General features: G+C 34.5%; 3 protein-coding genes across 6 annotated transcripts; 1 reads left to right on the top strand and 2 right to left on the bottom strand.

The window, feature by feature from the left end:
• Nucleotides 1-503: 503 nt before the first annotated feature.
• Nucleotides 504-4206, bottom strand: LOC121735876 (DNA-directed RNA polymerases I, II, and III subunit RPABC2). Its single transcript, XM_042126852.1, has 2 exons — nt 3896-4206; nt 504-728 (listed from the first exon to the last, which is right to left on the bottom strand). The coding sequence occupies exons 1-2, from the start codon at nt 4107-4109 to the stop codon at nt 541-543; spliced, it is 402 nt and encodes a 133-aa protein (XP_041982786.1). The 5' UTR covers nt 4110-4206; the 3' UTR covers nt 504-540.
• A 1017-nt stretch (nt 4207-5223) lies between these two features.
• On the top strand, nt 5224-7344 carry LOC121736059 (40S ribosomal protein S27). Its single transcript, XM_042127103.1, has 3 exons — nt 5224-5319; nt 5635-5854; nt 7184-7344. The coding sequence occupies exons 1-3, from the start codon at nt 5314-5316 to the stop codon at nt 7210-7212; spliced, it is 255 nt and encodes an 84-aa protein (XP_041983037.1). The 5' UTR covers nt 5224-5313; the 3' UTR covers nt 7213-7344.
• Nucleotides 7345-7584: 240 nt separating this feature from the next.
• On the bottom strand, nt 7585-19755 carry LOC121736109 (putative riboflavin kinase). Of its 4 annotated transcripts, XM_042127163.1 has the most exons (6): nt 19748-19755; nt 18745-18752; nt 17755-17757; nt 14508-14592; nt 11874-12025; nt 7585-8006 (listed from the first exon to the last, which is right to left on the bottom strand). In XM_042127163.1, the coding sequence occupies exons 1-6, from the start codon at nt 19749-19751 to the stop codon at nt 7803-7805; spliced, it is 456 nt and encodes a 151-aa protein (XP_041983097.1). In that variant the 5' UTR covers nt 19752-19755; the 3' UTR covers nt 7585-7802. The 4 variants fall into 4 exon arrangements, with proteins under 4 accessions (XP_041983097.1, XP_041983098.1, XP_041983100.1 ...); XM_042127164.1 differs by lacking the exons at nt 17755-17757; nt 18745-18752; nt 19748-19755 and adding an exon at nt 15063-15262 and having other exon boundaries at nt 14508-14704; XM_042127166.1 differs by lacking the exons at nt 17755-17757; nt 18745-18752; nt 19748-19755 and adding an exon at nt 15063-15262 and having other exon boundaries at nt 14508-14618.
• Nucleotides 19756-19974: the final 219 nt, after the last annotated feature.

Below are 19974 nucleotides of genomic sequence, written 5' to 3'. Positions count from 1 at the left end.
TAGCAACAGAATTTTACGCCAATTTACAATTAATATTATTCCAAGCAGGAACCGTCTTAAAAATCCTATGGTGGGTACTGGGTAGTATGGTGTTTCAGACTTTCTTTAAAGTTTTTTATGGTGTCATGTTATGATTATTATTTTATTGTTTTATAATTTTAAGCTTCGCGTTTAGAATTTTTAAGAGATCTTTACCATTTAAGTTTTCTACCATTAAGAAAACTACAATAATAACAGAATGTAGTAAAATAACTAATGAATATAAATAATTAGTTTTTTTCACTAAGACATGATGGCAATGAATTTATACGGACTTTATTGATTTAATTTAGTATTGTCGAAATATAACTAAATTATGCTTTGCCTTCTTTTTAATATTAAAAATCGGCCAAGTGCGAGTCCGACTCGCGCATGAAGGGTTCCGTACTGTTACGGGGCGAAAGTAGGAAAAAAAATGTTTTTTGTATGGGAATCCCCCTTAATTATTTATTTTAATTTACAACATACAAAAATACATAATATATTATCACAAAACTTAATCTAGTGGTCTATTATAATTAACTCATCTATACTCCAATCCTCATACGAATGATCGGGAAGGTACCTTCGGATGATAATCGGAATCTTTCTCTGTTTCAGCTCCTTCATAGCAATTTGTAACGGATCCGTCTCACCTTCTAGTTCCACCATCACTGGGGCGCACATTGCTATTTGTAGCGCCCGGGTTCCTGAAAATGAAAAATAAGTTTTCAATAAAATATTTTTAGTACTGTCTATCTGTTACCTGTTCACACCTAAATCCTTGAACCAATCTAAGTGAAATTTAGAATAGATATTATATTTTTAAGACACCTAAAAGATATAGGATACCTAGTTTTTATTGTGGCTACGAGGGCTGCTATTTATGTATCCGGAATTAAAAAAAGAAACAAACATATATCATTTAATATGGTTTTATTGCTTTTCAAAATATTCGCCGCGATGATCGACACACTTTTGCATACGCTGGAACCAATTTTCATAGCACTTTTTCCATTCTGATTGAGATATCTCCAAAACGTGCATTTTGAACGCATCAACAGCCTCTTCGCGGCTCGAAAAACGTTGACCACGTAATTTGTTCTTCGCGTATGGAAATAAAAAGAAATCGTTAGGTGCTAAATCAGGGCTGTACGTCGGATGACCAGTCAATTCGATCTTTTGACCCTCCAAAAACTGAGTTGTTTCAGCTGAGGTGTGACAGCTAGCATTGTCGTGATGTAATATGATTCTGCGTTGTCGGTTGTCCTTTCTTATTTCTTCAAAGACTTCTGGTAAACAAATGGTCGTATACGATTCAGAATTAACCGTTTTACGATTCTCTAATGGCACTGTAGCCACATGTCCATTAATTCCAAAAAAACAGGCGACCATTTGCTTCAAAGTACTTTTTGCACGAGTAACTTTTGTTGATTTCGGCTCATCTTGGAACACCCACACCGTTGACTGTTGTTTAGTTTCGGGGTCATATGCATAGATCCAAGATTCATCACCTGTGTAGATATTATAAATGGCTTTTGACGTACCACGGTTGTATTTTTTTATCATTTTTTTACACCAATCGACACGAGCCCGTTTTTGATCGATTGTCAAGTTGTGCGGAATCCAACGCGAACATATTTTTTTTACAGCCAAATGTTCGTGTAATATCTTATGTATGCTCGTCATACTTATGCCTAAGGACGCCTCTATCTCGCGATATGTAACATGACGATCACGCATTATTAGTTCCCGCACAGCATCTATATTTTGTGGGACAACAGCTGTTTTTGGGCGACCTTCTTTATTTTCATCCGTGAGCATAGACCGCCCACGATTAAACTCACTGTACCAGTGATAAACAGTGGTTTTTGATGGTGCTTCATCTCCAAAAGTTGCGGTGAGTTGAATAAAGCACTGTTGTTGATTTAGCCCACGTCGAAAATCGTAGTAAATCATTGCACGAAAATGTTCACGCGTTAAATCCATGGCAAATGAAGACACGCAATTTTCAAAATGACGCCACAATGGAAAAATAATTGACAGTCACATGAAACAAAATGTATTCTTCAACCAAAGAGTTCTATTTTCAAATGTTGTAATTACTTTTTAAATATTGTTCTTGTAAGTGGCCAGTTCCGGATACATAAATAGCAGCCCTCGTACATTTACAATTATTAGTGTGCAATAAATGATTTTTTATTCTTAGGTCTTTTAGATTTATTGCTTTAAGATATTATACAGTGCAGTGGGGCTAAAATGGTAACTTTTAGCAATTCCTCTGAATCAATTCAGCGACGATATTACGAGCAATATCGTCGGTGTTTCATCTAATTTTGTAAAATAATGTCCTACGTCAATGGCAATTCAATTCATTAGCAGATTCATAATTGAAACTGTATTGCCATTCTGAAAAACATAAAAACAAACATGACCGGTTTTTTTTCTACATTTATTTATGATTTTATGAATGATCCACGAAATATTTGATATAATTGTTATATTTTATGTTATGTATTAAACTGTACATTTATTGTATATTTGTTCATTAAAATCATTTTATAACTAAAAACAAAATGTTGTTTAATAATTTCACCATAATCTTCAAATATCGTTATATTTTCGTAACGTTACTGCCGCAAGGGCATCTATGCCCATAATATAAAAATTTCACCGATACTTGAAATTATTAATTATATGGAAACATAATATGGTGATTTTGATTTAAAGAGAAGTATCCTAAGCATATGCTACCAAAAGTAAGATTTTGCACCAAGGTATGCTATGGTTCCGAAGATACTAAGAGAACTCCGGATTCCTTATAGATAAAAGTTTGGGGGTTCCGGCATTGTTTTACGAAGAAAGCATATTATTATGCTACTATGTAAATTACATTCATCATCATCATCATCATCACTACCATCACACCACAGACCAATTATACATAAGACTCTTGAATCCCATAAAAAACAGCGTGTCTGCAGTTTTTAGTTCTCATCTGAACGATAGATGGCGTTGAGTGTATCAAATTAGCCTAACAAATAAAAAATACAATAAATAATTGCTTTATCTAGTAGACTATTTTTAAAACACGTTCACAAACTGCAAAAACTCCTAAAGATGTCGCTGATTAATTTTAATCGGAAATGACATTTATTAAAGCTTTCTTAACTCTCTTATTTTTTGGCTCTTTTAAAATATCTATATTTTTTATAAATATAGATACTAAAAAAAATTGATTTTTTTTATTCCATCGGCAGGATTCGAACCCGGGACTGCCGGCTTGAGCTACCAATGCGCTCATCCATCTGTTTTTCTGACATTATGTATTTCTATTGCCGCTATAATACTAAATACTAAAAACAAAATAAATTAAATATTTAAGGCGGGCTATATGTAGCTTCACTTATTCTGCTATTTGACAGAAAAGCAATTCGGATTTATTGGACCATTTTTACGACTTTTCATTGAAAAATGTCAAACAAATGAATTGCTTAGTACGAATCATTAAATGAATTGCACGTTAAGAGAAGTTTAAAAACGAATCGTAAATGATTCATTGTATGATTCAACTAAGCGACCATTTTAGCCCCGCTGATCTAAAGCCTAATTTTGTTATTTATTACACTACTGAATGACTCATAGAGAAACGCGAAGGAGATTGAAGGAGTCGTAGCGGGCCCCTAGACAATCAATTTTATGGTACAATAACACATATTGGGCAATATTATTGACCGTCTAGGCTTAATATTGAACGCGCCTTACAACCTTATTGTCAAATAAGTTGTTAAATAATATATTGTTCAATATAATTGTAGGTCTAGGGCACTCTAGGGGCCTACTTAGACTAGAAACTTGCTTTAAGAAAAATGCTTACCTAACACTCTGGCCCGCTCGTATTTGGTCATATATCGTGTCGTGATACGTTTAGACTTCTCTACCCCGCCGCCAGCCTGCCCCGGGGGTATGCACTGGACGTTATTGTACCCATCATCGTCTTGATCTGCCTCCTCCTCGATATTATTGTCCTCTTCCACGATATCATCGTAATCTCCTCCCGCATCGTCTCCGTCATAGTCCTCGTCCGCCATTATGTTATTTGTATGTTAAATATGATTGATTTTAGTAATTTATTGTATTAATAGGAAAATCACATGCAAGAAGACGCAAGCGTATTTTTGTCAAACGACAATGCACAGATTACCTACTAGTATATATTTGTAGACGACAATGTCAATGAGAACCAAAGTCCAAACCAACTGTCAAATTGTTGCTGTAATTTTTTTTTACAAAAACCTATATTAAATGCAAGGAACTAAGAAGTCTTTCTAGTTTGTTCACTTTGTACTTTGTCGTTTATTTTGTACTTTACCAATAACCAAAATTTCACAAAAACGATAATAATTCATTTCAGGACTCAGGTCTGGTCTGACTTCTGACTTCTGAGGTCGTCATAATGGGCAATCTTATCGATCCCAATCTAGACAGACAATTTTATTGGATGATGTATAATCAGGGGCGTAGCTACCGCCGTATCAACCGTATCAATTATACGGGGCCCCCGACCTACGGCCCCCCCCCCAGGTGCGTAAGCAAAAATTAATAAAACTTCATAATTTTTTTTTCAATTTCAGAAATAAGAAAAATAAAAAAAGCAATAATTTCTTTTTTCCCGAGTAAAGCGTGCGTTCAAATTTTAAGATCTTCTATGAGCCTGTCAGACCTGTCACTATTGTCTAATGTCCATAGAGGCAGAAACTTAAGAAAAACTAAAGTCATCATCAGCTATGAATGATATTAATGTTTGCCGAAAAAAGGCAAGGAGACTGGAGTGTTAATATATTATTTAATTTGAATTGTTTTTAAAAATGTGACAGATAGATAATAATTATGATGAATAAATAATATTTATTTTAATTTTATGCAAATATTTTTTCTTTTTTGAGAAATCTTTACCCTTCCTAAGGGCCCCCAAACAAATTTTTATACGGGGCCCCGCCAAGGTACGCTACGCCCCTGTGTATAATCATATTTTTGTTTCTTTTATGATAGAAATTTTAATCTTTTAATAAATACTCACATATTTGTGGAGAATATGTTATAAATTGATACAATTAGTTTATAGTTTTTATATTTAAGTACTAATTAATGTTCCGTCGTCCTTATACATAAAATGAACGCAGTCGTAAAGATTTGCAGTGAACGCACCAGAACTCTTTTATTTATGGGCAAGTAATATTGTCTTTGTCACATAGATCGTCTTTCCTTTTCCGGTTCTGCATCGTAGCTGAAACCATGCCGGTGTGTATTCTTAGTAAAAGAATGGCATAGTTATTTAATTTACGGCTAACTATTGTGCAAATTTAACGTACGATGTGTTTCGTTACCGTACAAGTAAAATTACAATGTTGTACTCAAAAGTGTGATGTCGCGCAAAACAAGATAAACACATGGCAGTGGCTTCTTTTTGACGTCGACCAAAGTTTTATCGTTTTTAGTGCTCGAAATTATGAGTGTTGATCAGATGCACGAAATAGAATCACCAATCGCGGATGCTGGATAGTTCCAAGTGCAGTTATTTTTTGACGTATGTAATAATCTAACCTCATCTTTCAGCTCGCAATCGACTTATTGCACCCTTCCCCAGTGTCGGAGAGGAGGAAGCACAAGCTGAAGAGGCTCGTGCCACATCCCAACTCGTATTTCATGGATGTGAAGTGCCCAGGATGTTACAAAATCACAACCGTATTCAGTCACGCTCAAAGGGTTGTTGTATGTGCAGGATGCTCCACCATCCTCTGCCAGCCCACAGGTGGCCGTGCTAGATTAACTGAAGGTGAGCATACTCTACTCATTTTTAATTTAACTTATTAGAATCAGAGACTAGGAAATGGTCCCTGTAGGCTGTATGTAGTACTCAAACTAAAAATAATGAAATCATGGCCACTCATAATTTTTTCAAAGTTATAAATAAGCTTTGGAATGGGAAATTCACATTTCATTAGCAAATTTTTTTCTGGATGTACCAGATTTTAGAAATTGTGTTTATGACATGATTGCTGTTTTGTGGTTTCTCTTTGCACTTAACTGCTTTGAATCATGATGATTAATAATTTTAATACAAATTTATCAATTTCTTTGGTTTTAAAATATCCAAAATTGCTATTGCACAATGTAATGTGTGCATCCTAACCTTACACAATGTTTTGTAAACAATATAGCTGTCACCTACAAAGAAATATTGTGAAATAATATGCAAACTGTAAGCTTTTGTCTTCATGTTACTTTAAAGTTTCAGTAGAATTAAATATCTAATTTCATTGAATATTCATTGTGTCCTTGGTCATAATAGTAAAATTTTTAGGTAAACATTGTGATACTATTGAATGACTCACTCTTAGTGTTAATATAGTTTTTAAAGGAGAATTAAGTAAATTATAACTTTTCACTGACAGGATATTTTTATTGCGGTCTGGTTATAATGATTCAGTATTTAGTAGTCAATTTTACTATATAGGTCTTGTACTAAGTGGTGGAAATTTGGACCAGTCTACATACATTTTAAAACATACTCCTTTAGTATTTTTATGTACAACATTTTAACTGCTGCTAATTTAATGTCACCAGCGACCGCGATAACAATAGGTAAGCTATTGTGTCTGGTTTTTAAGGTATTAATGCACTGGATGCCAAATAAGTTGTGCATTAAATTACTCCTCATACCCACTATGGGGTGAAATCTTTCATAATAATTATGTTTAGCATGCAAATATAACTAAAAAGTATAAAAACTTATTTTTTACTAAAATATGATGTGTTCTCATCTTCCATTACATTTTTATTAATACTTTTATACTATACTGTATATATTTAAGATTTTTATTATATAATACACATATTTAATACACATTAATGACCCAGGAACTTTGAAAACTTTTTGTTCCATTGGCGGGATTCAAACCCGCGACCCCCGACTTGAGCTGCCAACAGCCCACCAACTGAGCCACAGAGGTCGTCATCAGGTCGTCATCTTATAGTGTGAAATTTCACAAGGATATTATAGACAAAACTTTGGGAGAAAGTTCTGGTGGGCGGTGGCAAACTTGTATCTAGGTCAAATGCTACATAGAGACCAAGTAATTAACAAATGTTTTTTTTTTTTCAGGATGTTCGTTTAGGAGAAAACAACACTAAAAGTACCATAGAGAGAGCCGTAATTTTAAGATTGCATTTTATTTCCAAGAATTTAAAAATGAACGAGCGATGAGTTTTTTCTTGTTCATTGGATTTGTTAAGGCACTATAAATAAAGGCTTTTTCAAACGGTTATTCTGTTTCTATTTTACCATAATGTTTTTTAAGATAATAAATTTTTTGATCAGTAACAATTTTGTATTACTGTTTCTAATGAGGTCAACAACAAATAAAGATTTTCTTAAGAATATAATAATAATTACATTTAGTAACTAAACTAGTTCTTACACCTAAATAAAGTATACTTTCATGCTGGGCAATAGTAAAAAGAAAAAGGTTATTAAAATATTAAATATCTTAATTTATTCATGATAAAACAGTGTATAAAAGTATCACAATGTGGAATAATTCAAATTGATAATCTAATTTTTATTTCATACATTTTATTGCAATAAAATTCATTCAAGGCCAATCTTCACATTTTAACTATTCATATATTAACAGGCCAGTCACAACATAAATAAAATAGTAAAACATAACATTCACAATAATAAAATTATTGTATAAATTGAACTAAAGAAAATCATACAATTATTCTGTAAAAAAACTGTGTTCCCTCAGCTTTGTCGATTCTCCCTCTAAGTTATTGCTAGCATTCTCAATATCTTGCTTGATGGCTTCTATTAGTTCATCTAGAGATGAGAAATTCTTCTCTGGCCTTAAATATCCAACTATGCAAATCTTTAGCATAGAATCATAGAAGTCATCGTCGAATTTGTGTATTACATGGGTTTCCTGGAAAAATAAAGTTTACAATTTTGACCCTGACATTATTGAGCAGTAAGGGTCAATTTATACTAGCGCAGAGTCGAAGCGAATTTAATTAAAACTGAACATAACAAATTCAACCTAACTCCAAAGCGTTAACGCACTTCTGAGAATTCAAAAAGGCGCGCGCGTCCGCGCGCACTTTCGCGAATTCGCCTGACCACCGCTTTTTGGTGCGCGCGCATTCTCGCGCACACAAGCGAATCTACGCGTCATCTCTGTAGGCACTCTGGCGAATCCCCGCGCATTCGTTCGACTTGTTGCGAATTTGACGCTTCGCTGCGCTTCGACTCTGCGCTATAAATTGAACCTTAGTTGATGATGATAATATTATAGCTAAAAATATTTAACTTAATTTGCGTCCTTTGTAAGTTGCAACTTTCAAACAAAATAGTGAATTAAAATTGATATTTCTGTTAGGGAGTTACGACAAAGAATACACATCAATCTTATGTACCTCTGTTGAGATAAGAAAATGTAGGTCTACAAATAGTAACAAAGCAGCTCTGTTCAAAGAATGAAGGGAATACTCAGCTAATAGATATAAGATAAGCTTATAATTGACACAGGTTTATTGGAACTTTAATTCCATTTAATAAATACATTGGGCACCTCTTAGGGGGGTATTACATTATCTATACTAATAATATAATTCTGCAGAGTTTGTTTGTTTGTTTGTTTGAACGCGCTAATCTCAGGAACTACTGGTCCGTTTAAAAAAATCTTTCAGTGTTAGATAGCATATTTGTTGAGGAAGGTTATAGGTTATATTTTATCACGCTAAGACTAAAAAGAGCGAAGAAATAGAAGAAAGTGTGGAAAAAACTGAGAAAATTATTTGAAAGGGCTCATTTGAACACGCTAATCTCAGGAACTACTGGTCCGATTTGGAAAATTCTTTCAGTGTTGGATAGCCCAGTTATTGAGAAAGGCTATAGGCTAAATTTTATTACGCTAAGACTAATATGTGCGAAGAAATAGAGGAAAATGTAAAAAAAAAGGGGGAAATTATTTAAAAAGGCTTATTTGAACGCGCTAATCTCAGGAACTACTGATCCGATTTAAAAAATTATTTAAGTGTTAGATAGCCCAGTTATCAAGGAAGTCTATAGGTTATATTTTATCTACATAAGACTAATAGGAGCCAAGAAATAGAGGAAAATAAGAAAAAACGGGGGTGACTATTTAAAAGGGCTTATCTCACGAACTGCTTTTCACGAATTTTTTCTGTTATTTGAATCAGATAAGAAGTAGACCACGTGAAGGATCATAGGCTTATTTTTTGTGGACTAATTATTTTTCTGTGAAATATCTAATTTACGCGGGCGAAGCCGCGCGGAACGTCTATAGATAATAAAATCGTAGGAAAATCAATTCTGTGCATTGAATATTTTTGTACAATAAATAATACTTGGGACGTGATCTACAATGCTAACGCGGACGAAGTCGCGGGCAACAGCTAGTCATTTATATATTATGATCATTTCTATGATCATAGGGGGATATTAGATTATCATATATATTGGATCCGAGATCATTGAGTCAATGATATTGGATAATGTAATATAGACATATGATTCATTTCTTCCTTGATCATAGATTTTTGACATTTGCTGAGAGATTGGATCCAATACGGTCATAGAAATAGGTGTTGCCAGTTATTTAATATTAAAAGAGTTTTTAATTTCTTGTTCGTGAATATGTTTCAAATAATGTAATTATTTTTCTAATTATATACTTCGTTAATGTTGCTGAAATAACAAAAAACAAGCCATATTAAAAATGACGATGTCTTTTAACAAATCAAATTCTTTGAGATCTAGTAACCCTGACGTCAATACCTGTCAGCGTTAGCGCTCTCCATTGGCTATTGAAACCACATATGACGTAAAATAGGATCAATGAAATATGATAATGTAATAAGCAGATATGATCAAATGATCATATATATTGGATCCTATATATGATCATAGAAATGATCCAACGATCATAGGAATGATCCAACATAAATGATAATGTAATACCCCCCTTATATAGGATCCAATATATATGATCATTTGATCATATTATCTGTATATTACATTATCATATTTCATTGATCCTATTTTACGTCATATGTGGTTTCAATAGCCAATAGAGAGCGCTAACGCTGACAGGTTATTGACGTCAGGGTTACTAGATCTCAGAGAATTCGATTTGTCAAAAGACATCGTCATTTTTAATATGGCTTGTTTTTTGTTATTTCAGCAAGATTATCCAAGTATATAATTAGAAAATTATTACATTACATTATTTGAAACATATTAACACTAGAAAGACCGGAGCGGTCAAATGACCGCATTTTCGCTTTTAATTTGCGATATTTTTGTTACCGTTGCGTGAAATTCGTTTTCCTCTCGGACATTTAATAATTTTCGATTGTTTAAATTGTGATAACGTGTTTTTAATGATTGCTCAATAATTATAAGTTTTAAATAACAACCTACCTAGAAAGACCGCAGCGGTCAATTGACCGCTTGAATAAAATTTCTAAAGAAAGTGGGTTTTTCTTGCAAGTTTTATTTTTCTTCCAAATTTTTTATTATTATTATGTTTTGTTTGTTTATTGTATTTGAAATTTGATTTAAAATTTATAAAAAACTCGACTGAAATAGACTTGTCAATGACTAAAGTGGGATAAATACTTTTATTTACATAAATAGTCTGAAATTTTACATTTTTATAAGTTAAAAATATTGGTAATATATTTACAAATATAGTATGTGCACTAATAAAACCTTTTGCCTTGCCTGTTTTGATATTATTGTAACGTATTTCAAGTTTTTTGCCTAATGAAACCCTGTTTTTTTAAAAATCATCAACGTTGCTACAAAAATCTGTGTCAATTTTCATAGTATTGTTGTCTGAGTTGACCTAACACAGCCAGGGTTTATTAGTAGTTCGATTTTCAATAAAATATTTATGCTAAGTTAATTTAATTTTTTGTTTTACCTACACAAACGAAGCCAATAACAAACTAAAGGTTGCGAATTGTAGTTCTATGAAAATATGATAAAAATTGTACTATTTATGCAAATTTTCAGTATATTTCATTTCTAAAGCATATTTTTTGTACTTTTTTAGCTTTAGTGATAAAAGATTTTTATATTGTGACCAAAAATACGACACGAAAAAATAATATATTTGTCCTTCAATAGGGAATTTTCATCAAGGTGTTCATGGCTTCTAGACGTGAATTGCTGTACATAAGAGTAACTTTACCATTCTTTTGCTAAAATGAGAAAATATAAAATCTGAAAAAAATGGTATTTTTTGCTCAAATACAAGAACAAAACCAATAAATCTTGTAGAATCATTATAATGTCATTATAGAATCAATATCAGTAGCATGCCTATAAAATGCTTTTTTAAATAATTTTCTTGAATATTTGTTCTATGATTTAATTTAGTTACATTTATAAATAATTACACGATCAATAAAATGCAAAAGCAAAATAGTGAGACACACAAAAAAATGTTAAAACATACGATGGGTCATTTGACCGCTCTTGGTCTTTCTAGGAAGTTCAGAATTCCGGTCTTTCTAGTGTTAACGAACAAGAAATTAAAAACTCTTTAATATTACATAACTGGCAACACCTATTTCTATGACCGTATTGGATCCAATCTCTCAGCAAAATATGTCAAAAATCTATGATCAAGAAGGAAATGAATCATATGTCTTTATTACATTATCCAATATCATTGACTCAATGATCTCGGATCCAATATATATATGATAATCTAATATCCCCCTTAGTATGAAAACAGCACCAATAATTAATATGTACTTACCACACTCATTTCCTTATTCTGATAAAACGGACACCAGCCAATGTTGACGACCATTTTGCGCACTTCATCATCGTCAACCTGCGCCCAGCCATAGTATACTCCAGCCTTGAAGTCCTTTGGAAGAGACTGAGCTACTTCTCGGGGGTAGTTTGCTGAAAACAATGTTTAAAGTGTTAAGAATGTCCGCTTACGCTTCTGATAAAAAATTGGGGGTCGATGATGATGAATTATTATTATTATAGCTAAGTATTAGTAAGTTAAAATACTTTCGACCACATCTGCTTTCCATAAAAAAGATCAAAATCGGTTCATCCGTTTGATAGGGAGCTAATAAGATAACGCAAGGAGGAGACAGACACGGCAAACAAAAACACCAAAACCGTGACCGTGGAAATAGAACCTATGCAATTATAAGCAGTAACGCGTGTGCATTACTGCCTAATGTAAATTATAATTGCATAGGTTCTATTTCCACGGACTAAAAAGTGTGTCACGGTTTTGGTGTTTTGGTGCGTCACGGACAGTCTGTCGTCTGCGCTAAGATTTTTGTTTCCTTAGGTATGTATTCATATTACCTTAAGGTTATTTTTAGTTTTAAGTGTTGTACTGTTCCTATCGTATGTCATATTTTCATCTCTGTTGCTTGTCTGGAAGAAAACGCTAGTAGCGGTAAGACCGCCAATTTTGCGCAAATCCTTTATTTTTAAAGTGAAAACCTCTTTAGCGGCGTTAAGAGGAGTCCACACCACCGTTTTTCCATACAAACGTTGTCCCCTGTTTCCTCCCTGGATAATGCTGGTAGAGTTATGATTTTTTCCTGAATATTTATGGCCACTATTAGCATGTCCCAATGTTTTCTTTTTTTTTCATAATTTTATTATTAAATAAAAAAAGAACGTCCAAAAACCCAAAAAATGGCCAGATATTCCTCTGTGTTCAAACACCCAGAAAACAAAACTGGCTTAAATATACAAAAAAAAGTAAAACAGGAACACAGCTCAAGCCTTGCTTTAATTCTTAATAAAAAAAGTACTTAAATCGGTTAAGTTTTGGAGAAGGAATCAGCGGACAGCGAATCGAAGATTTTCTGTGCTTTTATTAGAACTTTTATCGTATTGTCTCTATCGCGCTCTGCGGTGGGAGACTTGAGATTGTCGAGGCAGCAATACATTTTCAAATACTAATTTTCAATTTTTCCTTCCCCCCTGGTGTATCCTCTTAAGCACTTTTGTGGGATGGGTAAAAACTGTGAAACTCGCGTCAGATTCTCGTGCTGATCGAAAAACCGTAAGACGGTTGGAGAGTAGTGTTGTAACTTGTAACATCGAAATCGATTAATCGAACAATCGATTGTTTTTTTTCGATTGTCGATATTTTTTATTATCCAAGTATGTAATTAGAAAAATAATTACATTACATTATTTGAAACATATTAACGAACAAGAAATTAAAAACTCTTTTTTATATTAAATAACTGGCAACACCTATTTCTATGAGCGTATTGGATCCAATCTCTCAGCAAATGTCAAAAATCTATGATCAAGGAGGAAATGAATCATTTATCTATATTACATTATCCAATATAAATGACTCAATGATCTAGGATCCAATATAAATGATAATCTAATATGCCCCAAATTAAAAAAATCGATTTTCATAAAAATGGGTTAAAAATTTAATCGATTGTAAGGGTTTCGATTAATTAAAAGAATCGATTTTCATAAAAAATGGGTTAAAAAATTGTATGGGTTTCGATTAATTAAAAAGATCGATTTTTTAAAAATCGATTTTCATAAAAAATGGGTTAAAAAAATGCACAACGAGGAAGGCTATAGTAAGCTACAGAGGAAATTTTTTTCCAAATTTTCCTCTGTAGCTTACTATAGCCTATAGCCTTCCTCGATAAATTGACTATCTAACACCGAAAGAATTTTTCAAATCGGACCAGTAGTTCCTGAGATTAGCGCATTCAAACAAACAAACTCTTCAGCTGTATATTATTAGTATAGATAATATACATATTATGTAACATGTATATATCCATCAACTAAGGGGAATCCCTCAGATACATTTGTGGTTTACCTCATGCATCATCATGATGATATCACAAAATAGGTTATGAATAGCAAATATTATATTCCTCACATCAATGCTAATTGTTTTTAAGAACTACAGATCAATAGTACAAAAACCAAACATAAACCATAGGTTACATCTATTATAAAAGATAAAGAATTATGCTAAAAAAGATAATGTACTTGGACTAATAAAGTAAATTAAAGTTTATAACTTCTAAACTGTCAAATAAATATTATGCATAATGACAAACATACAACAATAACACCATTCTCTATTGCAATGCAGTTTGCACTGTATTTACAATATGATTAATGATATTAGTTTATACTAGTTATTTTATATTTGGCAGTTATGTAATAATAATTAAGATAACTGAAAAAGGTAGTTTCATATGATTATGAATGTTATTTTTTTAAATGGTAGTATAATTCTGGTTAAAAATCAGAACTTGAATTTTAAAAAAATTTAAATGACAAAAATGTTATTAACACCTGCAAGTTTTGAGTTATCCCCCTTTAGCTGATTTATAAAGAAAAATATTAAAATAAGGAATACCTGTAGGACATCCAAGGTCTTTTGAGCCTCTTCCAAACCCTTTTACAACTCTTCCTTTGAGAAACAGTGGTAAGTGTGCCATTGTCTTATTCAGGATGATGAAATGAGGAGCTGGCGAACAAAACCAGACAAGTCCACCAGAGTGCAAAAGTACCTATTTTTTTTTCGAATCTCTCTTGACCCGTGTACGTCAATCCCTGTTAATATTTTCAATCAAAACCGGCTTTAAAAAGTCAATTTTCAAACAAAACTGGATTAGTTCAGTAGTAGTAGTAGTTAATACTAGTTTTTAACCGTGTTATTTTTTTTTCTCGCGGACTAATCCGGTTCTGTTCGCCAGCTCCTCAATTATTATATTTAAATTAAATTCGTAGAACTCCTGTGAACACTTCCGATTGATGTGTCCTAACTCCTACCGAAGCAATGGCGCACGAATAATAATAATTCTCTCGAACGCTTGACTAATTGAAGGTTGCAATACAACAGTCCCAGATACTATCTTATCAAATTATTATAAACAGCTGAATTATCATATAAATTTACGTATTTCCCTACCAGTAAACAAGAGTGTTCTTGAAGTTTATTCATAAGCAAACCAAGATATTATTGCACAATGAGCGTTTGTGATCATTTACTGAAGTATTTTATTGCTTTTATATAAAGATTAGCAACAATTCCGCTCATAAATTACATTGAAATCACAAAAAATTAGGACGAGTTCAAATTTCAAAACTCCAAATCAAACTTCAAAGTTCATTGATGGTTCATTGACATATTATTTGACAGATGACAATAGGTACTTCTTCTTCTTCTTATGGTACCCCACCTTCAGGGCCAGGACGGCGGGTGGGACGAATTGGGTCTCCACCCCATTTCGACAGCTGGAACAGTCTCTCAGTGAATCACCTATCATGGCCATGCCATCAGATGCCATGATCAAGGTGTATAGCTTTTCGAAGCAGTACCAGGTTTTTATACCTTCCAGGGAGGACTGGCAAAGGAAAAATCCAATCGATGTCCGCCCTAGCGACATAGTTTGGTTCACGGATGGATCAAGGAAAGACAACCGTGCGGGAGCCGGAATCTACGGAGGCAGGCCACCAAAAGGCAAATACGCCTGTTTGGGGGAGCTTGCGACCGTGTTTCAGGCTGAAGTCTTCGCTATCCTCGGTTGTTCACTAGAAAGCCTGGAGATGGCCCTAGTTAATAAAAACGTTTTTATCTTCTCCGATAGTCAAGCTGCACTTAAAGCACTGACTGCCGCAGAAGTCTCGTCCAAATTAGTTCTGGAATGCATTGAGACGTTAAACATGCTGGGAAGGAACAACAACATCCGCCTAGTATGGGTCCCGGGCCACAGCAACGTCCCCGGCAATGAAACCGCTGACGAGCTGGCTAGGCTTGGGGCCGAGAGTCTCATATATGGTCCAGAACCATTCTGTGGTATAACTCCCAGTACCACAAAGCAAGTGCTCAAGGAATGGGGTCACAGACTATGCAGGAAGCAATGGGCTGAGACCCCTGGCCTTGAACACTCCAAGGCACTAATTCCTGACTTCAACAAGAAACAATCAGAATTAGTGCTCACCTTGGGTAGGAACCAATTAAAAATCCTTACCAGAAGCCTAACTGGGCACTGCAAGCTCAACAAACACCTAAACAGAATGGGTATTTGTAGCATAATGACTTGCAGATTCTGTGAGGAGGAGGATGAAACACCTATTCACCTTCTCCTCGACTGCCCTGCTCTACTACAGAGCAGGAACAGGCACCTTGGTCGCCACGAATACTCGTCCACAGAGGAAATTCGTGGCACCAACCCCAACCATATCGTTCAATTTATGAGCAGTATAGGGTTGGGGATGATACTCTAGTGCGAAGGAGTCACAATAGATCCTCATGGGTCGCAGTGACGTCAGGGCTACAGTGACCTGCCTTCTTTAAAAAAAAAAAAAAAAAAAAATGGTACCCCAATGTGTAGAACGGGCGTTCGCGCGTTGGCCGTAGGTATTTAGACGTTGGCCGACGCGTCTGCGAGCTTGCCGCGCGGGTCGGAAATGTCGGCAAAAGATCAAAGGACATTTGTCGCAAGCTTCGCGCTCCATCCACACATAGGCCGCGCGATCAGTTTGCCCGGAGTTATAATTATGATAATTATTATAATATGTAATAATTTTTGTATGTAATAATTTAATAAATAATAAGTAGGTAATAAAATAATTACTTATATTAAGTATTTTAATATTATAAAATATTATGTAAAAGTGAGTTTATTTCTTTGTTTGTTACGTTTTCTCGCCTTTTATTTATTTATTTCGAGAATACTCTTTAAAAACTTTTTCTTGTCCACATTTACAAAGTAATTATAAGCTGTGAATAAATAAACAGCTGCAGCTGTTAGCGAATTACGCACGGACCCCTAAAGGGGAATGCTGATGCAGCCACACGTGCCCGGTCAACGCCATCGTCTTCGAGGAAACACATCAGCAGTTTCAGCATAACCGCGTTTTCGTAGTTATTCAGATTATATCAAAAAATTGTCATTCCATTCCGGTCTAGGATCGATCGCGGAACAATTATTGTAAATTAAATATAAGTTAGTTTTAATAAATTTCTTAAATAATTTTTGTTTTTTTTTGGAAGCCCAGGCTGCCGAATTCGTAATTGGCGCAGTCGGTAGGATACTTTCGGGGCTATCGCGATCGCATTTAAGAAGATTTCCGGGGTCTAGATTCGACACCGCGCGCGGTCGTTCTAGCTCTTGCTGTCCAGCATTCACCGAAGCATCGAACCTCAGGAGTAAGCAGCCGGGGCGCACTCAAACTACAGTGCAGCTTCAGAAAAAGCCAGAGAAGTCGACGAGTATGTGAGTACACTGATCTTTTTCTCATAAGTGTTGCTTTCCACGTCCAAAATTTTCCGTCCCACTAAAAATAGTGATAGGACCGCCTCCTCAAGGCAGGTACGTAGGGATAGCATATTAGATTTAAATCGTAATTTAGGAGAAAGCTCGAATCGCTCTCTACTAGATTATAGTGATGACGATAGTTTAAAATTAGATTTATTTTTTTATTCCGAGAGCTCAAATCGCTTTCAAGAAAATTTTGATCAAGATTTAATATTAATAAATTCAAGTAGTAGTGATTTAGATTTAAATAGTAGCATTTTAGGCTACGGTATTACAATGGATCCGGATACGATTTATAAGGCTCTTCGCCCGGTTCCCGAATTCGACGGGAATCCGAACATACTTACTAGATTCATCAGGATTTGTGATCAGATAGTTATTCAGTGTGTAAAAGATGGTCCAGAATACGAGTTATCTAATTTGTGCGTTATCAACGGTATTTTAAATAAGATTACCGGCCCTGCGGCTCGGACAATTAATTCAAACGGGATACCAGAAAATTGGTTAGGCATAAGAAACACCTTAATTAATAATTTTGCCGACCAGAGGGATGAAACCGCCCTCTATAACGACTTGGCTCTTGCTACACAGGGTAACGAAAGCCCGCAGGAATTTTACGACAGGTGCCAAAACCTTTTCAGTACCATAATGACGTACGTGTCCTTACATGAAACCTTAGCTACCACCGTGGAGGCTAAGCGAACATTATATAGAAAATTAACATTACAAGCGTACGTCCGGGGGTTGAAAGATCCTCTCGGCTCTCGCATAAGATGTATGAGACCCGAGACGATAGAAAAGGCGTTGGAATTTGTCCAGGACGAATTAAATGTAATGTACTTGCAGCAAAGAAATAATCCTCGTCCATCATCATCATCATTACCACCTTCACAAGCACAGATTAAATTACCTCCAGTTAATATTAATAATGTACCGCGAGCGTTACCAGGACCTAGTTGGCAGAAACCTGCATTCACACCGGCTTTTCAGCATCATCATAATATGCCGCAGCGACATCCGTTCCAACCGAGTAGAACGCAGCAAATGTTTAGAGCTCCCTTACCGAATTATAATCATGGATTTAGAATACCTCATAAAAATAATTTTTCACCTAATAATAACTCTGGGCCTAAACCTATGAGTGGAGTGAGTCATTTTGTCACAAAGCCCATGCCACCTAGAATCCCTGGCCATGATTGGCAAAAATTTGGGAATCCACCACCATCTAACTACTTTAAGAGTAGGGAAATGAATTACAATGAATTTTCTGACTACTACCCTGACTATAATTACTATGACCAACAGGAATATGACTATGACTATAATGACTATAATGACTGTAATGACTATGACGAACAACTTGCACTTGAACAATATAGTTATCAGTATTCTGAAAATTCACCAATATCGTATATAGACCATAACATACCTACAAATTCTAGCCCGACTCAGCACGTAGATAATTCAGCCCAGTCTAGCAAAAAACAGGATTTTCAGAAACACAAGGGTCATACCGCACCCGAATAGAATTAAATTTACATTCAAAAAAAGAATTGCCGTATATACAGATTCACAATCCTCCTCTTAAATTTCTTATAGATACCGGGGCTAACCAATCATTTATAAGCCCCGAAGCTGTTTATAAATTTTTCCCACATTTGCCAAAAATATTCGATCCTTTTGAAGTTACAAATTCTCGCGTTACCAGCATACACGAATACTCTATTAAAATTCCTTCTTTTCCAGAATTTAATCAGGATAAAAATTTAAAACTTTTTATATATAAATTTCATAATTACTTTGATGGATTAATTGGATTAGATTTATTAGAAAATTGCAAAATTGATTTAAAAGATAATATTTTAATAACGGACAGCGCTAAATTACCACTTTTGAGATATCAATGTAGGAGAGATAATATAAGACAAGAAAATATCCCTGCAAATTCATCAAAACTTGTTAATATCCCAATTGACCACGACGACGGTGAAGTCTATATACCAGAACAATTTTTATGTAATTTTATTATTCACGAATGTATCACGACAGTTACTGACAAAACAGCAATAGTTGAGATAAAAAATTTGACAGACACTGACTCCGTAATTTCGTTTGATTCACCGACGCAAATTGACGTATGTAATATTGAATGTACTGAACCTGTTCAGGACCCGACTCGAGTTAAGAATGTTTTAGACCGACTTAGGACCGACCATTTGAACCCTGAAGAAAAAACTAATTTAGAGACTTTGTGTAAAAATTACGCTGACATATTTTACATAGAAGGAGAACCTTTGACATTTACTAATAAAATTAAACATTCTATAAAGACGCATGACGAAATACCAGTATATACTAAAAGCTATCGCTATCCATTTATACATCGACAAGAAGTTAGGGATCAAATAGCGAAAATGTTAGAACAAGGTATAATACGACCATCCGACTCTGCCTGGAGTTCACCTATTTGGGTAGTTCCAAAAAAGGCCGATGCCTCAGGTAGAAAAAAATGGAGACTAGTAGTTGATTTTAGGAAACTTAACGACAAGACCATCGATG

Source organism: Aricia agestis, chromosome 18 (genome assembly GCF_905147365.1).
Source record: "Aricia agestis chromosome 18, ilAriAges1.1, whole genome shotgun sequence".
NCBI lineage: Eukaryota > Metazoa > Arthropoda > Insecta > Lepidoptera > Lycaenidae > Aricia > Aricia agestis.
Note: the sequence above shows the minus strand (reverse complement) of the source record. Positions and strands in the feature narration are given on the sequence as shown.

What these genes read in the sequence shown, in the direction of transcription:
- LOC121735876 (XM_042126852.1), bottom strand. Translation starts at nt 4,109, where the DNA reads ATGGCGGACGAGGACTATGACGGAGACGATGCGGGAGGAGATTACGAT. An exon ending in CGAGCGGGCCAGAGTGTTAG is followed by an intron (nt 729 to 3,895) that starts GTAAGCATTTTT and finishes TTTCATTTTCAG; the next exon opens with GAACCCGGGCGCTACAAATA.
- LOC121736059 (XM_042127103.1), top strand. An exon ending in CCGTGCTAGATTAACTGAAG is followed by an intron (nt 5,855 to 7,183) that starts GTGAGCATACTC and finishes TTTTTTTTTCAG; the next exon opens with GATGTTCGTTTAGGAGAAAA.
- LOC121736109 (XM_042127163.1), bottom strand. An exon ending in AGACCTTGGATGTCCTACAG is followed by an intron (nt 12,026 to 14,507) that starts GTATTCCTTATT and finishes CATTGTTTTCAG; the next exon opens with CAAACTACCCCCGAGAAGTA. An exon ending in AGAATAAGGAAATGAGTGTG is followed by an intron (nt 8,007 to 11,873) that starts GTAAGTACATAT and finishes TTATTTTTCCAG; the next exon opens with GAAACCCATGTAATACACAA.